We start from the raw sequence: 22,979 nt of genomic DNA, 5'->3' as shown, positions 1-22,979 counted from the left end.
TAGTAATATTTTGTAGCTGATCTTGGAGGATTTTTTCTTCAGTCTCTTCTGAATTGAATAATATCCAAGTACAGTGTCACTAGAGATTCCAGTCTTGCTGATTGCTGTGTATGCCTCATTTCATGTATGCAACGTTTTTGGTGTAACTTCTTTCAATTTCCCCCACTTTCAGGGCAAGAAGAAGGATGTAGGAGGCTATGTGGAGCTCCCTGGTGCTGAGATGGGCAAGGTGGTGGTGAGGTTTCCTCCAGAGGCCAGTGGGTTAGTATGCTGCTGTTTTCAGTCGCATCAGAGACGAGAAATGACACTGTAAATGCTGGGATTAATCCTTCCAGGCCTGCATAGCCTGTGAGGCCACCCTTCCGTGTGAATAAGTGTGTGCTTGTAATATTTGCGCAATGATGGGTGGTTGTTGTGTGTTTCCTTGCTGGGATTGCATCATCCGTGTGGTTGGGCTTTTGTGGGATTTTCTTAGATACACAATGTTTGCGTCCTATTGCCAGTGAAAAGTAGTGTGAAGCTTTCTATTTCTTTCATAGTCAAGTAGGGGTTGACTGTACAAGAATTCTTAAGGTGCTTACGGATGAAAGGTTGAATTTCCATCTTGCAAACCTTGCATCCGACTTCTTTATCCAAAGAAGTGGAAGACATTTGGTCTCTGAGAAACATTTTTGTTTGTTTGTTTGTTTTTTTAACTGACAGCTTTGTACATGAAAATGCATCTTTCTTAACTGCTTTAGTGTTCTTACTACCAAAAGCAGCAATATCTGACAGAGATCATGTGAAAAAAAAAAAAATTGCTTGCAACAAGCCAGATTATGTGCAAGAAGAATTTTGCATGACTTGGAAGTGCTCTTTTGTAATTTGCTGCAAAGGAAATATCAAATGTGAATGCATTACATTCAATATTTTGTCGACAGCTTCCTCCATATTGGTCACGCCAAGGCGGCGCTGCTGAACCAATACTACCAGCTAGCCTTCCAGGGCAAGTTGATCATGAGATTTGATGACACCAATCCTGCCAAGGAGAACGCAGAGTTTGAAAAGGTTAGTTTTGCCGGTTGTTGGTGGAAATTTGTTTGACTTAGTCAGACACACAGGTGCTTGCGCACACACACACACACACACACACACACAAACACAAAACTTAATCACAAACACATATATACAAGAAACAGATGTCACACCAGGTGCTCAAATGTCTCCTCATGAGCTTGGCGCGTTGTGACATATTTGACTGCACTCTTTGAAGTGACATGATAGAGCTTACATGGGCCCAAACCCTGTCATCAAGTTCTCTGATGTATACACTGATTCTTGTATTGAGTAGATTTTGATACTCAGTGCTTTCTCCAGAAGAGTAGTACTACTCATCTTTCTTATGAAGGAAACACATAAATTGATATTTTTCACTCATATATACGAATAAAGTCATTTTCAGTTAACTTTTGAATCTTAACATTTGCCAATTAAATTTTCCTTAGATGTGTTCGTATGCAAAGAAAAAATATTTCTCCTATCATGTTACATGCTAAAACAAATGTTGAAAATACTCAGATAATTTCTATCATGATTTTCTTTAAAATATCATATGGTATATGAGAGAGATTTTTGCTATTTCATTCAGCATTTATGTTTCAGTTGGTAAGATATTGTGTTGGTTTTACTTCCTTTGTGTGGTTTGATGTGTTTTATTTTATAAATTTCTCAGTGACATGTTTATTATGATGGTAAGAAGTCATGCTGCAATAAGTTTTGTACTGGTCTCTGGTTTTTTGTCTTAATTTTGAATCCCTCACATAATTTGTGACCCTTATTTTCTTTCAGGTGATCCTACAAGACGTAGCCATGTTGGGCATCAAGCCCGACATCTTCTCCCACACCTCGGATCACTTTGATCTGATCCAGTCGTACGCTGAGAAGATGATCAAGGAGGGCAAGGCGTACGCCGACGACACCGAACCCGAGCTCATGAAGAAGGAGCGAGAGCAGCGGGAGTTCTCCAAGAACTACAACAACTGTGAGTGGCAACAAAGTTTGATGCCAAACTAAGTATAGCTTTTCTTTCTGGAGAGATGTTGATCGAATTTAAGCAGTCATCTTTAACATTTAGACCAGTCTGTCGAAAAGTTTTGCATGTGGATTTGATTTTACATCTGACTGGTAAGTCAAGACACAAAGCTCAGATTTCCATGCAGGTTGACCGTGATGACAAGTTGGAACAGGATTTGGTATCACTGCCTCCATGTGTTATGAGTACTTGATGCAAATCCCAACACCCTGTGGATACATTTCTGTGTGTGTATGTGTGTGTTGTGTGTGTGTCTGTTTGCTTTTCTGAATGTGCCAGAAAGTGTCTTTGTGTCTGTGTTTTACATCCTGCTTGAACACTACTCGATTTAGTTTTGTGTTACCATCAGACGTATGATATACAGTAGGTCTTGATACACAAAGTTAATATTTCGAGGTAGTCATGATTTGTTTAGAGAAAGGGAGAGATAGAGAGAGAGAGAGAAACAGACAGACAGACAGACAATTTTGAAATTAGTTACTACACTGTGTACATCGATTTTTACCCCAGCTGTGGAAAAGAACATGGAGATGTGGAAGGAAATGGTGAAGGGAACCGAGCGAGGGCAGCAATGCTGCCTGAGACTGAAGATCGACATGAAGTCCGACAACGGCTGCCTCAGGGACCCCACCATCTATCGCTGCAAGAACGAGGTCCACGTGCGCACTGGCACCAAATACAAGTAGGTGTTATGTAACTTGACTCCTAGACTGCCCCTTCCAAGTTCTCTTTCATTGAGCAGTTGACTAGGAATCCCCAGTGATAGGAATTTACATTTTTAATGACAACAAAGTGTGCACATACACTCAGGGGCACACATGTCAGTCTGTGGTGTGGTAATGGTGGCTGTTTAAACGATGTTGATTGGTTAACTATCTATATGAATATGTCACCCAAGCATCTTTGAACGATGATACAAGGCTCACCATTTATTATAAAGTGCATTCCAGTGGGTTTTTTGTTTTTGTTTTTGTTTTTTTCAATTCGAGCTACAGAAGGTGACTGATATCAGTGCAGCAAATATTATTTCATCTTTGCATGGAATAGTTTAGTTGTTTTCTGAGCTATAAATATTTTTAAATGCCAAATTCCACTTCAGTTCCCATTGTCTTAGGGAGCATTATGTGTCATCACAATAGTCTATCCTCATTTGTAAGTGTCATATCTTTATGTGGGTGATGCGATACTCCTGCTGAATGCTTTTCTAAGGCCTCTTGCAAAATTGAGGGAACAATAATCATATTTGTAGATAGAGCAAATATGACTATTTTCTTGATATCTCCCTTTAATTCGTTTGATGGCGGAAACTAGTTTTGTCAGTTACAAATCTGTGGGGAAAAACTGATATTTACAAAATGTGTGATGTTAACGTTTGACATTGGCAAAAATTAATTCTCCTCGCCATCCCCAAATTTATCTGCAACAGGGTCTACCCAACGTACGACTTTGCATGCCCAATTGTCGACAGCGTGGAAGGGGTCACGCATGCCCTCCGTACCACCGAATACCATGACCGCGATCCCCAGTACTTCTTCATCATCGACATTCTTGGGTTGCGGAAGGTGCATGTCTGGGAGTACAGCAGGCTCAATCTCCAGCACACGGTCCTTTCCAAGAGGAAATTGACATGGTTTGTGGACAAGGGCTACGTCGATGGCTGGTAAGAAATTTTCATGTAACAGTCGCTACCCCCTGTCCCTTTGCTCATCTGTACCAATAGTCGGGTCTGGTGTTCAAGAGTACTGACTTGATATGATGCTTGCTGTCTTCAGCAGTCTATGCTCACACAAAGTTTTCGTGAATGAACGCATGCTGGATGATGATAGTTCAAGTGAAGTGCTGATGACACTTCCACAACAATGATGTGTGTTTGACAATTTAGTGCATGGGATATATTTGTATTGCTATATTTCCTTCGAACAGTGGTCATGATATGCATTTTGTGTGTGTGTGTGTCTATGAATAAGCAGGGGAAGACACCCTTTGTTTTTGGTAAAGATCACAAAGTTTTTTTATGAATATTTTGAACAAATTCCCTGCAAGTTGGTGTTCATTTTTATGCCTCCGCCACGAAGTGGTGCCGGAGGCATTATGTTTTTGGGTTGTCCGTCCGTCCGTCCTTCCGTCCGTCCGTAATGAATTTTGTGGACAGGGTAACTATCAAAACCTTTTGAGGTATCCAAATGAAACTTGGCATGTATGTGTATTAGGGAGTGAAGTTGTGCCTATCAACTTTTGGGTGCACATGCTCAAGGTCAAAGGTCAAAAGGTCAAGGTCAAATACATAAAATTTCACTATTTCCACCATATCTATGCAATGCCTGAAGATATTTTCTTGAAACTTAGTGTATACATATATTACCCAATTATGATTCTCTGGTGAAAGTTTGGGTCATGAGGTCAAAAGTCAAAGGTCAAAAGGTCAAGTAATAATATTAAAACTTCACCTTTTTTCTCTGTACCTTGGAAATTATTCAAGGTATCTTCATAGAACATAGTATATATACATGTACTGACTAGCAGTGATTATCTAAAGACTTTAGGGTTCATGGCGTCAATGGTCAGGGGTCAAAGGTCAAGGGCAACACTTCAAAAATTTACTATTTCCGTCATGTTTATGCAATGCCAGCAGGATTTTTTTTTTTAAACTTGGTGTATGCATGTATAACCCAATTGAAATTCTCTGGAAAGTTTTTTTTTTTCTTTTGTTTTTGCCTCAAAGGTCAAAAGGTCAAAGATCAAATGAAAGTGCTGAACTAAGTTTTTCCTCCATATCTCCGAAGTGGCTCAAGTTACCTTGAAACGTACGACATATTTATGCATGTTTTGCCTGACAGTGATTATCTTATGAATTTTAGGGTCAAAGGCCAGATGAAAATGGTAACAATTTACTATTCAATACAGTAATTGCACTTTTTCTCCATTCCTTGAAAATTACTCAATGCATATATATATGAATGGGTCAAAGTCAAGGTAAAGTCCTTAAATCCCAAATACATGCTGTCCTATTCATCCAATTAAACCTAGGTCAAGAAAGGTGAACATTCCAACACATTTGTGACAAACTTCTCATTTTGATATTTTGCCAATTTTGTGAAAATGTAATCACACATTGTCTACATGTACTATCTAGACCTATTAGGAGAATCATGCATTATGGCGGAGGCATACCAGTTGCCATAGCGACATTTCTAGTATAATTCTATTTTCCTTTGCATTTGTGGAAGGTAATTTTGATTTCATTTGAGTCAAGACTTATATTGAATTTTTAACAAATTTGTGATCAGATGTTACCTCTCCCTAGGGACAATTCTTGCAGAGCAGCAGATGGCAGAAAATTCATACCATTTAACAGTGATCTTGACTGCCAGTTTTTAATGATTTGAAATAAAGTTTTACTGCCATTCCAATGTTAACTAAGTGTGGACACTTGACAGTGTGGTGTACAATTTTTAGAAATCCAAGTCCAAATCCATTGAAGCTTTAACCTGTCACCATCTTATGTCTTGCAGTGGCTTTAGCTACTGGGTTACATAGGATATTGAAAACATACCCTAGTGAACATGGAACAAGTATGATGAAAGTTCCTCTTCTGCACTTGTGAAAACTTGTCCCTGTTTAACATATAAACATGAATAGACTTCAATTCCCTGTTAACTCTACAAGTTGGTTATGGGAATCCAGTTAGACCTGATACTCTCATATTACTCACTGCTCAAGGAAATATGAAATTAAGTCCCCAATATTTGTACAGTTGAACCTCTCTTATCCGGCCTCCCTTTATCCGGATCTCTCTATTATACGGACGCAATCTCGCCGTGATTTTTAAAAAAATAATAATTACGGGAGGAAAGGGGGAGTCCCAACTCAATCTAACAATGGCGACCTACAGTCGACTTTGCTGAGCCGTGATGATCGAATTTTGAAGCGTATTTTCGTCGACTCGTACTGTTTAATTTCAAGATCTACTTGATACATCTCTTAATAATTATTTAGGTAAATCATCCCAAGAATTTATAAAAGAAAATGATTTCATTCTTGCAAACACAAACCTCTTTTTTGGGGTCTGTTACTGAGTGTAACAATAGGCGTTTTCACATCAGCCCGATGTTTCGAAATAGCGCGCTATTTTCTGACTTGGGAAATTAACCCGATCACGAAATAGCGCGCTATTTGATAATGTGAACACAGATTAGCATGCTAATTGTATCGCTCTGTTCGAGAAAATTTCTCGAGTCCAACTCGGGAAATTTCTGAAATAGCGGGATAGTAGCGCGCTATTTGATAATTTTTCACATCAGCCCGATGTTTCAAAATAGCGCGCTATTTTCTGACTTGGGAAATAAAAAAAAATCTCGAGCTTGGATTTTTGTCGGGCTGATTTGAAAACGCCTACACGACTCGAGAAATTAGCGCGATGCATCCCAACATGTCTAGCTGTGTGACCCGATCGATCGAGGCAAAGTGCACACAAATCATTAGGAATTTTTGAGAGGGCACACACATCACTGATGCTGTTTGCACATACTCAGCTGTCGAATTAGCTTGAAAAAATCCCTTATCCGGATGAGCCCCGGTCCTGACTTGTCCAGATACGAGAGGTTCAACTGTATATCTTCGTGACACATCCCTACTTCCATAGTTTAACATGATTGTATCATCTCATCCCACTAAAAGCTGGTAGACGCTAGATCATGTCCTTCTTGGTATTGAAATACTGTGATCTTACAACACTGCTTGCAAGAAGAGTTTAGTTCAGTTTTAGGTTATTTCTGCATTCTGTTGTTATTACAGTATGCAATAAAATTCAGCAACATTTCTAAATTATATGAATTATTCCTCCTCATCAAAGACATTATGGAATATTATCATATGAAGGAAAATATGTAAGGAAGGAGATATAAAGCAATATAAAATTAAAGGTAACACTATGGGAGAGGGAACACTTCGAATTTAGTTTTAAGAGAGAAAAATGTGTATGTATACAATTTGAAATGCAGGAGACCATCTTCATAACCGAAAGATAGTGATTCTGTCTGCGATTCTGTTATTCTGGATTGGTCTTTAATTTGATGTAAATTTTTGTCTTCTACAAGGAATGATCCAAGATTCCCCACCGTGAGGGGTGTGTTGAGGAGAGGTATGACAGTAGAGGGCCTCAAACTCTTCATCAATGCCCAGGTAGGTGACTAAAGGGGCCCCTTTTCATTGTACACGTAATCTCAGGAACAGCTTGCTGCAGAAACTCTTACCACCGCAGCAGAAAGAGAAGATCTGAAAGCCGATTGGCTGTTGCAGTGGTAATTACTAGCATTCAGTTTGATAAACTTCAGTTGGTCTCATATATGTGCCAGACTTAGATGGAATGTGGATAGACTTCAGTTACCAAAATAAGAGGAAGTTTGTGTATTTGTGCTCTACAGTATTTGTTGGTATCTGTTGTCATTATTTTTTTCATGCTTGTTCAATTTCCATTTCCTCATTGCCTATCCACGAGTTGCCCAGAACATCAGCATCATGATATAGAATTCAAAGTATTCCATCATCGAAAAGTGTAGCAAATTTGAAGAAATGGGGTTATTTTTGTGTCTTGTTATTGAGACATCATTGATTTCATAACAAGAAGTGTTTTTCCATAGGATGCATTTGACAGCCATTAATTTTCTAGTTGTGCAAATGACAAGTGACAAATGCAAGTAAAATGTCAAGTGCTGCAATGATAGAAGAAAGTTCTTGAAGAGAGATTCACTCAGCAACCTTATTCACTGTGTGATGGAAGTAGCACACCTCTACCAAAAAATACCTCCTACCTATTCCAAGCCATCATGGTGGTGTGGAACATTCGTCTTCTGTAACTGTTGGATCTACCATTCCATGCGCAGGGATCTTCTCGCTCTGTCGTCATGATGGAGTGGGACAAGCTGTGGAGCTTCAACCGAAAGGTCATCGACCCCATCGCACCGAGATACAGCGGAGTGGTCAAGGAGGGCGCCGTGCCGGTCACCGTGGCCAATGCAGCGGAGGAGGTCAAGGATGTGCCCAAGCATCCAAAGGTGGGCACATCCTGTGGGGATCAAAATTTGATGCTTATTGTTAACTAGCTGAAACATGATAACATGATATGCTGTCAGGTCAGGGTGTATTTTTAGTAAAGCGCCCATTTCACGCTCATGTCTTCTTCTTTCGAATGCATGATTAGGCATTTACCAAATTGGAAGGCATCAGTTTTTTGAGGCAGGGGATACAAAATTCTTTAAATGGTGCAGGTGGCCCCCATGGGGGCCAAGGAGTTAACTCGGACAAGTCATAATGCATTTTGTTAAATGGCAGGAATGGTCTAATTGGAGCTCCTAAAGAGGTCGGGAGGTGGAACAGGTGGCACCCATGGGGGCCCCTAGGGTGTGGTCCATTGGCCCAGAAGATGTCAGTTTCATAGGTCTTCTCTGGATTCAGAACTGGTACAGCCGAGACATATCACATCTTCTAGTTTCTCTTAGAGCTGAAGAATACAAGTTGTGTCTGGCATTGGAGGTAACAAGTTTAAAAAGGCCTCTTGATTGAGTTGTGATTGTAGGGCCCTTGAAAAAAAAGTTACTACCTAGTTAACGACACACCACCAAGGGGCTCCACAGGATGGTTTCATGGGTGCCAAACCTGTCTTGAAACTTCTTTTAGTATCATCAAGTCCCAACATTTTCTCAGTAACAAAACTTGTCTCAAATAAAGAAGATCTTTTTTTTTTTTTCTTGTTAATCAATCAAAGAGTAAACAAAGAAACAAAAGAATTTGATGTTCTATGTTTTGCACCCAGAATGCCGATGTTGGAATGAAGAAGACCTGGTACAGCAAGAAGGTCTTTGTTGATCAGGAGGACGCAGCGACCTTCACCGAGGGTCAGGTCGTGACCTTTGTCAACTGGGGGAACCTCAACATCAAGAAGATTGTCAAGTAAATGTCAATTGCATACATGTTTTTCCAATTTAATTTTCTTTCTTGTTTTTTAGTGGGATTATAGATAGATAGTGATACAATGTTATTATTCAACTGTTTTTGTGTGAACAGGATGAGATCATAGATCATGTCACAATGTTATAAAAGTTAATGTTAGATTAGATTGAGATTGCAGTTAGTGCCTGAATGATACATGCATTGTAATAAATTCATGTTGTCATTCCATTAGTAGTTGTGTGGTTTTAGTTCTTATGATTATACTATAGCTGGTAATGTCAATATGTGTGACTTATGCTTGTCCATTTGAATCAGTTTTGAAAGTAACAGAGTGTCATTCAAACTATGATCTTTTATACATATCTGCTCTGCAGTGAGAAATCAGCTTTGAAAAATTTTGAATTAAAGATGTCTCATGGCAATAATGTGAGTAAAACTGACCCTTTTCAGCAAAGAGACTTCTCAAGCTCATACAAGCAACTCGTATAACACGGCAATAATCTAGCTGTAGTACAGATAACTTGTGTGCTAAGTGATATATTTAACACAAGGAAAATCATATTTATATCGTCTTTCTCTGATTTCTCCTCCAGGGCATCGGATGGCAAGATTCAGTCAATGGAGGCAGAGTATGATCCCGACAACAAGGTAGAATTTTGTCATACCATGTCATTTGTTTAAGTCCAGATTTCATTCCAAATCCTTGGTAGGAAGTCTTTCAAGACACAGACACCAGAGCTTGGGCATGTCAAGAGTCTAGTTTTGATTCACCCATGAAAGACTCGGGGGCAAAATAGTGTTTCCTTTGTACTTTAGCTGGGAAGATGTAGTTTTGAAACAGGAAGAAGGAAGATTTATATTACTAGTAATTGAACATTGGCTGTGTGAGAGGATATATTTGTCATTATTAATAAAGAAAGATGTTCACTTATTACATTTTATTAAAATAGTTTCTTGATATGATTTTGTCATTCTACATATTGTAAATATAATATTTGTAAGAGATTGATAATTTCAAATATTATGGAGCTCAGCATCAATAAAATGAAGTAGATTCTTGTTGCATCATATGCTTTATCTCCAACTATCATCTGGCATACTAAAAGATAAAAGTATTACTGTAAAAGTGGAAATTTTCGCGGTGTTGAAATTTTTGTGCATTTCGCGCAACCAGAAACTAGCGTGAAAATAAAAGCACACAAATATTTTTGCTTGCCATATGTTCCTGTGCGTGATGTCTTGATTCCGCGGAATTAAAAACACGCAAAACTCTTCTTACCTGGCCAAGCGCGGAAAATTAGTCACGCGAAAAAATCAGCTTTTACAGTAAACTGTTGCTGCACTGACTCATATCTGAAAAAATCAGTTTCCCTTCACCATGCATTCTTTTTCCCACCTATCAGAACTTCAAGAACACAGTAAAAGTGACGTGGCTTGCTGAAACTGACAAGGCACTGTTCGTTGAGGCGGTCATGATCCACTACGACTACCTCATCAAGAAAGGCGTCCTTGGAAAAGATGATGACTTCAAGGACTTCATCAATGAGAAGTCCAGGGTGAGAAGAGAAAAAATGCAACCCTCATTGTACTTGAATCATAGAATGTTCGATGGACACTGTCTGTGTCAGATATCGTGTTACTTAAACAGCCAGCTGTTTATATGTGTACATCATGACAGAAACGGCACGAGTTGTGATATAGTACTGGTGGTTATGTTGATCATGATATTATGATAATGATAGGACAGTGGCGGATCCAGGGCGTGCCCCCCTTTATTTTTTGTTTAAAAAAAATAAATAAAAAGAAATAATGGGGGAGAGGTGCATGGGCCCCTCGTTAATTTAGAAAAGGCGTCCTCTCTTTACGGAATTCCTGGATCAGCCCCTGTCAGAATAGGGTCTTCTTTATCCATGGTAGCATTTTCAATGTTGCCATTGCTCTACCAGAAGGCCCTGCCAATATTGTCACCCGAACATGATCACCGATACCCATACACCTGGGTTGAGAGGGACATGGTGGACAAAAACATTTTGTCCAAGGACGTAGGCACTTGAGGGGACTAGAACTTGGATCTTCCAATTGAAAGTCAAGAGTCTTATCCAGTATGTTAGAGTCCCCCACGTTATCACAATGTTGCAGATTTCAAACCCCAGCCCTGAAGGCACGATTTATACTATGTCTGTTAAATGGCAAATTTTGCTTTATAAGCCAGGCCACTGATAATTCATAAAGGGCATTTAGCCCCTGAATTGAGCGTGTTTCCTGTAATATGAAGAAATGCAATCAAACCACAGAGTTCCTAAAATAGGCAGTCAGCAATTGACCTGCATTCAATCAAATGCAAGTTACCATGCTGTGACGAGACCCTGGAGGCTCTAGAGTGTGAGCCTGAAAGGAAGATGTGCCATGGAATGTGCACTTCTTACTTGCAGTTCCATTCATCTTTATAGTGATGTGTCACCCAGACAGACTTGGATCCATTTATTCATGATTTTTACCAAACTCTTGCAGGAGGATACATGTCTCCTGGGAGACCCAGAGCTTGCGTCTGTCAAGAAGGGAGACATCGTTCAGATTCAGAGGAAAGGCTTCTTCATCTGTGACCAGGCCTATGAGCCTCCAAGGTAAACATGGAGCAGTGTGAACATGCCTGTACACTGTGATGGCATTCGGTCATGTCTTGCCAGAGATAGTAAAGATCAGTGGAGGTTTGTGAAATGATACAAATATTACAAAAAAAAAAAAAAAAAAAAACGATATAAAAAAATTGATCCAAAAATCAAAGCCAACAAGAAAGTGACCATTTTAATGAAATCAACAAAGAAACATTTTGTGAAATTTCAGCCAATAAGAAAGATGAAACAGACATTTTAACTGTGATGTGATATTCAGAATGAATTAAAGATGTATTTTCTGTCCCCATGTCAATTAATTATTGGTGATGCGTCTTACTGAAACCCATATGTGACCGTGCATCACAAAACGAACAAAAAGTCGCACACACTGATTTTGCGTGAGGACTGAATGTAAGTGAAATGGGTCAACCTAGCCGATCTTGATTTTTTGATATTTTCTGAAAGAGCAAGTCTTCCTTTACATTATGCTAAAATTTGGGGTCATAAAACGGGCAGGAAAGTGTGTTTTTTAGCAGTTTATCTCGAACATTTTTTGTAGATTAGTGTGATCAGGTGTGCCTTTAGAGTCCCTTTTTCATTTCTGAAAAACCTTGTACACACTCTTCACTTTCAACTCTAATAACTTTTGAAAGGATAGTGCTACTGCTTTGAAAGTTGGCTTTGATTATGGACAGAATGTGCTAATGAGGCATGCTTAATTTCAGTTTAATCTAATAATCCCTTCATTGTTGTTACTCAGGTGGTTTACTTCCTGTTTTTTGTCCCATTCATCGCACAGCCAACACGGTTTGGTAAAGATTAAGCGCTTGAATATACACTGTATTTCAGAGCCTCTTTTCTCAGTTCACACTTTTCCTGAGTTTGTGCTTTCTTTCCAATATTTAGATAGGTTAGGACAGTCCATTTGATTTGAGTTATACATCATTTTAAAGCTTAAAGTCTGCTCTTTCAGAATACAGTCTTAACTAAAAATTCATGTCTGGCGACTTTTTGTTTGTTTTGTGGTGCAGGGTCACATATAATGTTGGGAAAATGATTTTTGGTAGACTGGAGTTTGTTTTAATAAGCTTTGAATAGATGTATGAGTTGCCCTACTTCCATACGAGGAATATATGTTAAAAGTAATCAAAAGTTAGAAAATTGTACAGGTTGTATCGACAGAGTTGGCTTTACATGCATATTTCTTCCTTTTATGGTCTCTAACTTTATACGGGTTATGTGATGACACACCACATTTTCATCTGCAAAGCCTTTGACACTTTGCCAGTAAAAATGTGTTACTCAATTTGAAATGTTTGTGGCTACAAGAATATTTTATCTCTACTTTTTTCTACTTTTTTTTTTTTTGAGGAGGAATGTGTAACAAATGTAATAGAATAAACAAAAAATACTTGTCAACTCTGTACCAAAAGCATTACAATGTTGTATTTCTGTCATGTTACAGTAGGCACACAAGTCGAGCCACCCCCTGCATACTGATCAACATCCCAGATGGACACACCAAGAACATGCCAGCTCCCCAGAGCTCAGACACTGCTGCAAAGGTGATATTTCCTTGACCCTGATTTGTCTGCATTTCATTTCAAATGTAAAACCAAATATCCACACCAGCACACCTTATAACTTTGTGGCCAGAATCCAGGGTGGATGATGGTGTACTCTTTCTTTTATTTGAATGGTGTATGTAAAGGTCCAGGTGTAGTGTGGAAAAAAGTAGCTCTTTGCCCATTGAATTTGATGGAAACTAAGCAACCTACTGAGAGTGCATTAGTCCTTTTTGTCGTTTAGTAAAGTGATAGTGCCCATGCAGAGAACAGTCATTACTTTAAACTCGATGAGCCATTTTGAAAGAATTTTGTGATGTTCATAGCAGGAATTGTCCAGAAAAGTTTTCTGGCAGCAGGTAACAGTGGAATTTGTCATGATCAGTTTTTGGTTGAGCAAAATGCGATGATACATTATGGTGAAGAGTACATGCTGACTATGGATAAAGGATGTAATCTGCATAGTTTCCTGGCCTACCATCTTTTTTTTGCTCAATGATCATTTCCTTTGAGATGTTTAAAGTATCCTTTGCTTCTGTGGTATAATTCGATATGTATGAAATTTACAAGAGAGAGGAAGTCATTGAGTTAATCAAAAGCATTTAATGCAACTTTGTTTTGTGTTCTGTATTTGAAAAAAAAAAAAATCTGTGGCGTATAATTTACACTCCACGTATTACGTGAGTGTAACATTTTGAAAATGAAGACTTGAAAGCTATTTTGCAAATGATTCATTTTTTTTTTATGGAGATCTATAGCAACAAAATGAGTAAAACGTATTATTCCTATTCAGGAAAAAAAAAATGTGAGTGATTGCCCATCATGTATGGTGCACTCTTGTTATGAGAAGGAATGTTTTCCTGAACATCAGTCGACTTATGCCAATAGTGAAATTTGAAAAATGGATAACGTGTACAGTGAAAAAAGAAAAAGACTCAAGACTTATAATCAGAGAAATCTTTTTCTATGTACATGTTTTTTGTTTTGTTTTTCAGAAGGTGCAGGAGAGCAAGAAGTCAAAGGTCACCCCAACGGCTGCAAATGCAACTCCTGAAGCTAAGCAGGCCTCGGGAAATGTTGATGACCTTGTGGCCAAGATCACTGCTCAAGGAGACAAAGTCAGAAAGCTCAAATCTGAGAAGGCTGCAAAGGTGAATGCTCTGCCCTATCTCTAAGACTGAAAACAGCATTAATGGAAAATAGTCAATTTTTTTCCTTATTGCTTTAACATGGCATTAAATGAAAAATAGTCCAATGTTTGACCTTTTGCTCTTATATGGCATGAATGGAAAATAGTCCACTTTTTGCCCTGTTGCTTTAATACAGCAATGGAAAATAGCCCAATTTATAAGCAACTCTGCCAAGGTGCCCATAATCCTGACTCTTTGATAAGTAATGTTCCTCAGTTATGTATATTTGTGTACAGTTGAGTTGCATTTGAAATTTGCAATACACTGCGTATCTGTATATACGGTAACATTTCAGTCCTTTCTTCCAACCATCAATCTATCTTCATGTCCATCTTTCTTTATCCAGCCATCTTTCTGTATCCGTGTATCTATTTGTCCAGTATACGTAACATTACTCGTACACTGCTAGTTATGCCTCCGCCAACGGAGTTGCCGGAGGCATTGTGTTTTTGGGTCGTCTGAACGAACATACGTACGTCCGTACGTCCGTCCCGTTTTGTTTTTGTCGATATCTCAAGAACCGTGTGGTGGTTTTACATCAAACTTGGTATGAGAGTATATCCTGGGGGGGGATAATACTTTGTTTGGATTTTAGGGTCACTGGGTCAAAGGTCACAGGTTATTTTGTGAAAAAAAAGGTTGAAATTTCATGTTTTTCTCCATATCTCGCAAATGGTTCAAGGTATCTTCATGGAACTTAGTAACTATGCATGTACCAATAGGCAGTGATTATCTAGGGAAGTTGGGGGTCATGGGTCAAAGGTCAGGGGGTCAAAGGTCAAGGTCAACTCCTCAAAATATCACTACTTTCCTTATATTTATGCAATGCCTGAAGGATTTTTTTTTTAACTTGATGTATGCATGTATTACCCAATATATATTCTGTGGGAAGTTTCTTGCCAAAAGGTCAAAGGTCAAGTGAAAGTGCTAAATTGCACTCTTTCCTCCATATCTCGAAAGTAACTCAAGGTATCATCATGAAACTTACATATTTATGCATGTTCTACCTAACAGTGATTCACTTTGGAACTGTGAGGTCAAAGGTCAAAGGCCAGGTTTAGATAATACTATTTTAATATTTGATACTGAAATTACATTTTTTCTCAATACCTTGAAAATTACTCAATGCATAAACTTATGAAAGGGTCAAAAGTCAAGTAAATATCATCAGTTCCCCAAATACCTGCACTCGTGACATTTTAATCATTCATCCAATTGAACCTAGTTCTAGGAAAGTGAACATTCAGCACATTTGTGTCAAACCTGTCATTTTAGTACTTTGCCAATTGTGTGAAAATGTCATCACACATTGTCAAGACATTGTACTATAGACCTATTAGGAGAACCATGCATTATGGCGGAGGCATATCAGTCGCCGTAGCGATATATCTAGTTATCTACATGTTTCTGTTGGATCTGTGTAAATACCAACAGTCATTGTTGATTGTGTTTGTGTGTAATTTGACTTTGAAAATGATGGAGAATGAGCTGTCCACATTAATTAGGTGTATGTCTCTGCTTCTACAATGACAGGAAAGTATAGATGCAGAGGTCAAAGTTCTGCTGGCCCTGAAGGCAGAGTACAAGAAGGCAACAGGCAAGGATTACAAACCAGGAGCAGCTCCGGCCCCCTCGGGAGATGTGTCGGGGCTGGTGGCTAAGATCACGGCCCAGGGAGACAAAGTGAGGACACTCAAGTCTAACAAGGCCCCAAAGGTAAGTTCTCCTCTTTTGCAAGTTCTTTACAAGTTCTACATGTAGCTGAGTGGTATTCACCCATAAAGGTATTAATTTTCATCCCATTTTATAAGTCAATACTGCACAGGTTTAAGTTTGTGTTGTTAAGTCTTTATGTGTCATGGTGAAAACCCCATGTGTGCCACATTCTTCTGAGACATCCAACATAGTCATGCTTAGAGAAAACATTCTGTTTTTCAAATCTATGTAACTTTTATAGATTTATGTTGAATTGGACATGCAGTGAGAAAAGTTTCAGAGAAAATGCCAAGTTTTGCTTTGATATAAATTGTATAAGAACTCTATGATTGATTTTCTTTCAAATACCCAGTAGCTGCATTACTGTAAACGCATGACTTTTGCACACAAATCAATGACAGAAACTTGGAATTTACAAATCCAGTAGGGAGCACTGGTACCACTTGCTAGTCAATCATGAATGCAAGCAATAATATGTGAGAGGAACAGCATCGCAAAAAACTCTTTCATTGTACCGTGGCATTTGGTGATTTATCGATCGGTTTTCGGTGGGTTTATGCGTTTGAGCAGAATAGGCAAAGTTGGCATGCCATCAACTGAGTCGGGCGTGCGAACGCGGTACATAAAGAGTTGATTGAGATGCAGCTCACTCTTGGGTATTCACAATATTGTGCAACATGCACTTGGGTCCACCTTGTGCATGTTTCACCGTTGTAAATACTCTTGATTGTACTGCATTTTCACATATGCACTCTCAAATGTACTGGCAAGTTCAGTACTTTCTATATGGCCTTGATGATGTATTAAAATCAACCTGTGATTCTCTGTGTTCTGTCCATCCCCCAGAGTGAAATCGATGCCGAAGTGAAGATCCTGCTGGCGCTGAAGGCAGACTACAAGAACACGACGGGCCAGGACTACAAGCCCGGTGCAGCCCCGGCCAAGGCCAAGGCCAAGGACGCTGCCCCTCCAGCAGTCAAGCAGGAAGCTGCCCCGACTCCCGCAGGAGGACCAGAGGTGGATGCCGTTGTGGCCAAGATCACTGCCCAGGGAGACAAAGTGAGGGAGTTGAAGACCAAGAAGGCTGAAAAAGTGAGTAAGCCAAACATGCTGTATAAGGCTTAGTTTCACACCATGCTCAAGGTGCTTTTATATGTAGAATATATGTATTTACATAGATCAGGTTAGCATGAAACAGTGTTAGAAAATCCCAATAGCGTGGGGTTTCGTGGAGTGGAAATGTGGATATGATCAGGATATATTTGAGAATCCAAGTAGCAAATTATGTACACTGACCTGCATGTAAATACACACACAGCCAAAGAATCTTGACTGCATTCAACCAGTACCGATGAGCATGGGATTTGATGCCTGTACTCATGTTTGCTATTCATGGTTTTGAATGTACCCTGGAGGGCATTGAATGAGGACTGACTCTATTGGACCTTCCATGTTTCCTCGTGCTACCGAGTCTTTCACAGTCACGACCGGATGTGCACATTGATAGGGAGGGATACTGTCATTACCTCAAGCCTCCCGATGACTTTTACCAAAACTTCACAAATTTCCCATTCCTGGCATGGAATTGATAAGAATTAATTTATTTTTTCACATCAAGTTATCTGATTTAATATACCCTAACTTGTGTGGAAGCTGTTTATATTACTTGCTCATAGTATTATCAAAGTTAATGAACATATGCTAAATTTAATGCACTAGAAAAGTTTGGTGAATGTGGGAGGTTAGGAAAGACTATGGTACATGGCTTGTTGAGCTTTTTCTCCCTGAGTAACAATATTTCTCTCTCCATTCCAGGGAGAAATTGACGCCGAGGTCAAAATTCTGCTGGCCTTGAAGGCAGACTACAAGACGTTGACTGGTGTGGACTACAAGCCGGCAGGTTCTGGCAAGGAGAAGAAGGAAAAACAGAACAAGGCGGGAGGCAAGCAGCCCGCCAAAGCCAAGGAGGCTGCGGTTGCATCAACAACGTCGGCGTCCGAGGACTCCAAGAAGCAGAGCAGACTCGGTCTAGAAGTCAAGAAGGCTGAGGATCTCAGTGAATGGTACTCACAGGTCAGTTTGGGTGCCACCATGGATCTTAAATTTCATTTACTCAAATTTGAATATGACTGTATTCATTGAACTGTTTTTTTCTTTTGTTCTTTGGTGGTGAGTATAATTTTATATGTCACATTAACTTGTAAAACATACTTGCACAATACACAAACTTGTGTGTAATATAGAGTGAGAAAATGGAGTGTATTCAAGTCAATTGTGTCAAAGCAAAGTACAGTGTATCACAAAATTTAGTTATAAATATCATGCATGCTTCTGAGGTTGTCACCTTTTCCTGCTTAGGGTGATTTGACCCTCCATATAGAATGTTCAATTGGACAGAATCTATTTATTTCATCTTAGATTAATCTTTGGAGCCTAAATGCCCAGAAGGCTTTATTCTATATGATTTTCAGGGAGGATATGTCAATCTGTTTCTAATTTGCTCAACTAGCAACAAGGTGGTTGCTTTGGGAAATGAAGTTGATATGCTTTGTTATGCTTCGAGAAAAGACAAATAATGCTCTAAGTCTGTTCACCAAGAAAGTCACAAAAAGGAGACCATCTCAGTTTGATCAAAATTTCACACTTGTAATGATACAGACACCATTGGCAAAGCACTTTCCAGGAAGACACAGACAAAGAAACAGGCATGCTTGCAAACACAGACATTCTTTTACATGTGCACACACACACACACACACACACACACACACAAATTTGTTTGTGACTGCTGGCCGGTTAAGAGTTAAAGACTTTGGCATCTAGCGAGTTGACAATGAACCGTTATCTCTGCACTTGCTATCGCGTGTATTGACAGGTCATCACCAAGTCGGAGATGATTGAGTACTACGACGTCAGCGGCTGCTACGTGTTGCGCCCATGGTCCTACCTCATCTGGGAGCAGATCGTGGCCTTCTTCGATGCCGAGATCAAGAAACTGGGCGTGGAGAACACCTACTTCCCCATCTTTGTGTCGCAGAGTGCCCTGGAGCGCGAGAAGGAACACATCGCTGACTTCTCTCCGGAGGTTAGACCAAAACACGTTCTGCTCTCCTTAACAATCATTCTGTTTTAGAAAAGTTTATGAGTGTTCACGCAGTAAACAAAATCTGTTGATAGCACGGAAGAAGGGGAAGATGGCTACTCACATTCATTTCATTAATGAATAGAATGGTTGTACCAAGGAATAGAAATAGTCATATCATAGGTTCATAAGTGATGCTGTTCGGAGTACCTCAGCGTAGTCAGGGGAAGAGGGAGTAGTGTTGATATATGCCTTGTTGTGGATGACATGGTTGCAGTTAGTTACACCATGTGTGGTAGTCCTGATAAGTACCATTTTCTTATTCCTTTGTGGAAATGTATTGGTTAGGATACACACATTGTGAAATGGCATTGCATGTTAGCACAATTGCCTCATTATTTATGTGGGAAGTATTTGACATCTTGTTCACATTTAATACAGAAGCCAGCCCAGCCTTTCCAGGAAGACATGATATTAGAACATACAGTGCAGTTCTTCATAAAAAGCTGCATCAATTATACTGAAAGCAAGATGAATGCCTCGAACGAAAACACATCTCCTGTCTGCATGAACTGTGTTCACTTGCAGCATTCTCTTTTTCATTTCCCCATTAACTTATTCTTTTTGACATGTGATTTCCCATGGTCTGCCTTCATTACATTTAGAATATCACAAATAAGAGGTTATGGTTTGATGCTACAGAGTGGTATAGCATGCATTATTGTATTTGGGGGGATTTTCTTTTTCTTTCTTTCTTATTTTTTCTTCCTTTTTTTTGCTTCATGCTTCATGATAATATGCCACAGAAAAAAAAAAGATACATGTAATGTCCTTACTACCGTGCAGGTTGCCTGGGTGACAAAAAGCGGCCAATCAGAGCTAGCCGAGCCAATCGCCATACGTCCAACCAGTGAAACAGGTGAGATTATGTGAATGATTGGTTACATTGACAGTGCAGTCCTTTGTCGTGTAGGTATATAAAAAATGACTTGTCTTCTGTCTTTGTGTACTTAATGCTTTTATGTGAAAGCAAATTATTTCATGTATTACTGTATTCTACATATATTATGCTTTTGTATGATATATACATCAATGTAAACCAAGTTTGCTGTGTTGTGTTACAATTCGAAAGAAAACTGGTGTTTCTGTGTAATAATACATTTGTGTTTGGTTGTTTTTTCCTGGGCACAGACTCAGCGTGTAAGCACATATTTAATCGACTGAAAGCAAGTCAAATTTGATTAGGAGTGTTGTTTGTTTGCTTTTTATTCTTTCCAGTGATGTACCAGTCATATTCCAAGTGGGTCCAGTCGCACAGAGATCTTCCCATCAAACTCAACCAGTGGTGTAATGTGGTGGTAAGTAGCGACTGAACCTTCCTTGTCCAATGCTCTGCCTCTTAGCAGGGTTTATGGATGTCTTTCTGGAAGGCCTTGAAGTCTCGTTTAGTCAAGAGAAAGTCATTTTCTTTGTAATTTACACTTAGCTTTGCTGTTCAGAGCCATTTTTAAGCATTCATTACGACATGTGGAAACAACAGCTGTTGCCATGAATATGTCTTTATTTTTCAAGAACAAGTTAGGCTCTGAAATCATGTAGGTTGTAGCAGAGCAAGGTTTTTTCGAAGTCTTGGAAAGATTCTTGAACTCTCCTCTAGCCTAGTATGAGTCTTGTTAACACAATCTGTAGTATTAGTGTCTGTTATATATCATTGCAGAGATAAAAAATTCATGACCACAGATAGAGAGTTACTGTATGCATGTGTCTACATGGGAGTCCTTGAATGTAGACATATATCCTGTAAAAGGTGAGATGATTGATACAGCGAAAACATCTGCAAACACGATTGACGTGCAATACTAATGGTGTCACTCTCTGAGTAGCCCTACATATATATTATGCCATTTTCTTCTTTTGTTGTTGTTGTTTTGGTGGTGCTAGCGATGGGAGTTCAAGCACCCGCAGCCATTCCTGCGCACCCGAGAGTTCCTGTGGCAGGAGGGTCACACGGCCTGGGCCAATCAGGAGGACGCCGTTGAGGAAGTGCACACGATCCTGGAACTGTATGCGCAGGTCTATGAACGACTGCTTGCCGTGCCGGTCGTCAGGGGCCGCAAGACGACAAAGGAGAAGTTCGCAGGCGGGGACTTCACAACGACTGTGGAGGCCTTTGTGCAGGCCAGCGGCAGAGCCATCCAGGTATGTAAGGTCTTTTAACGAAATTCACAAGGGAGGGAGATGGGAAGGCTCCGTGAGATTGCTCCATGAGCTTGCTAACATCAAGGGTAGTATGTGGGACCATGTTGGTGAAATGTTACATGCTTTACCAGTAAGATAGTCATGTTGCATCTGTTTTGTTGCATACTGAGATGTAGGCACTTTTACAGTCAGATGTATATTTTATGGGGATATATTTTAAACAGAATTCAGAGTTCTGGAATTACCTCCACAGAATTTCTTCAGTTGTTACCTTTCCCAGTTAGAATTTAAGATAGAATCTAGAAATTTCAATATCTAAATCTATATATTTATATCAATGTGCTATTAAACTGCAAACCCCACTGATGACACTCAAGGGCTTTTTACACTTGTAATTTTTTGCTTAGCCCCGGACCAACGGTGGGGCTAAGGGGGGGCCTTAGCCCCACCGTTGGTACGGGACTATCCTTAGCCCACTTTCTGTTCACACTCGTTTTTGCCAAAGTGGGCTAGCCCCACCGATAGTACGGTACTATCTGGCCCTGCAAAATAGCAGGGGTTAGCACCGCAATTGCGGTGCTAGCACCGCAATTGCGGTGCCAAGCAAGTGAGTGTAAACAGAACGAAAAAATAATCCTGGGCTAAGCGACGGAGACGAAGTCCGACCCTCACTGACCAATCAGAAACGAGGTAATCAAGCGCTGCCGGTGCGTGCGTGTACGTGTACAGTACACAGCGTAATTCTGAATATTCATGGGGTTTGGAAAGTCCGGGGCTAAGAAATACGAGTGTAAAAAGGTCAGTTTTCTCCTTAGCCCCGGACAAGAGATAGTACGGGACTAATTGGCGAGTGTAAAAAGCTGAAAAAATTGGTACGGGACTAACGATAGTCCTGGGTCAGAGAAAGTCCGGGGTTAAGAAACACAAGTGTAAAAAGCCCTTCAGTAGCACCCCACTGAGTGTAGAAATCAGTGTTTCACAATGTTCAGGTGACAAGATGTCTAACCAGGGAAAAGAGATGAAAAGCATCACAGATCTGCTGCAATGAAATGCTGTCACCACATGAAATGTCTTCACTGTAGCCCGGATGATACTTTATCCCCTCCATTCCCCATGTTCACTGATAACAGAATGAGCTTCTGCCTTTTATTTTCATGTACTGTAGGGTGCAACATCACATCACCTGGGCCAGAACTTTGCGAAGATGTTTGAGATCAAGTTTGAAGATCCAAATGAGGTAGTACTTGATATGCAATTTTCCATCTTTTATTTTTCTAATGTATATGTATGTATATATATTTTTAGTGCGTCCTTTTTGTTCATCAGCGGCAGTTTTTATGTCTCCACTCCAGTTACAGTTTTCAGTCATGTGTAAGGCCTTGTTTGAGTTGTGGAATTAAAAGATACTGTGTGATCCTGGCCATCTAGGAAGCATTTATAAACTGAATGAACTACCATTGTATTTGTATTTTGCCGCTGCTCTTTTAAGGGTGGAAACTGATTTAAGATAAGGACAAAACACCAAAAAAAAAAAAAACTCTCTCCTTCAAACTTCTCCTTAGGAAGGTTTTGAAGAAGCTTTTGTTTATTGCT

At 39.6% G+C, this 22,979-nt stretch overlaps 1 protein-coding gene across 1 annotated transcript in view; it reads left to right on the top strand.

Moving 5' to 3' along the window:
- LOC139734090 (bifunctional glutamate/proline--tRNA ligase-like) overlaps positions 1-22,979 on the top strand; it is a 39,663-nt gene that overhangs the window by 10,213 nt on the left and 6,471 nt on the right. The window contains exons 6-26 of the mRNA XM_071644903.1: positions 173-261; positions 921-1,047; positions 1,828-2,020; positions 2,582-2,753; positions 3,498-3,731; positions 7,168-7,252; positions 7,954-8,124; positions 8,883-9,019; positions 9,613-9,667; positions 10,423-10,575; positions 11,531-11,643; positions 13,100-13,199; positions 14,198-14,350; positions 15,923-16,105; positions 16,952-17,197; positions 17,921-18,178; positions 18,981-19,190; positions 20,034-20,106; positions 20,466-20,545; positions 21,129-21,386; positions 22,552-22,623. Of these exons, the coding sequence (XP_071501004.1) occupies positions 173-261; positions 921-1,047; positions 1,828-2,020; positions 2,582-2,753; positions 3,498-3,731; positions 7,168-7,252; positions 7,954-8,124; positions 8,883-9,019; positions 9,613-9,667; positions 10,423-10,575; positions 11,531-11,643; positions 13,100-13,199; positions 14,198-14,350; positions 15,923-16,105; positions 16,952-17,197; positions 17,921-18,178; positions 18,981-19,190; positions 20,034-20,106; positions 20,466-20,545; positions 21,129-21,386; positions 22,552-22,623 (3,162 nt within the window). The remainder of the gene's footprint in view (positions 1-172; positions 262-920; positions 1,048-1,827; positions 2,021-2,581; positions 2,754-3,497; positions 3,732-7,167; positions 7,253-7,953; positions 8,125-8,882; positions 9,020-9,612; positions 9,668-10,422; positions 10,576-11,530; positions 11,644-13,099; positions 13,200-14,197; positions 14,351-15,922; positions 16,106-16,951; positions 17,198-17,920; positions 18,179-18,980; positions 19,191-20,033; positions 20,107-20,465; positions 20,546-21,128; positions 21,387-22,551; positions 22,624-22,979) is intronic.

The sequence above is a fragment of the Diadema antillarum genome, unplaced genomic scaffold (assembly GCF_040938485.1).
Source record: "Diadema antillarum isolate AM-2024a unplaced genomic scaffold, OU_Dant_1.0 seq00000510_RagTag, whole genome shotgun sequence".
NCBI lineage: Eukaryota > Metazoa > Echinodermata > Echinoidea > Diadematoida > Diadematidae > Diadema > Diadema antillarum.
This window is presented reverse-complemented; position numbering and strand designations above follow the sequence as displayed.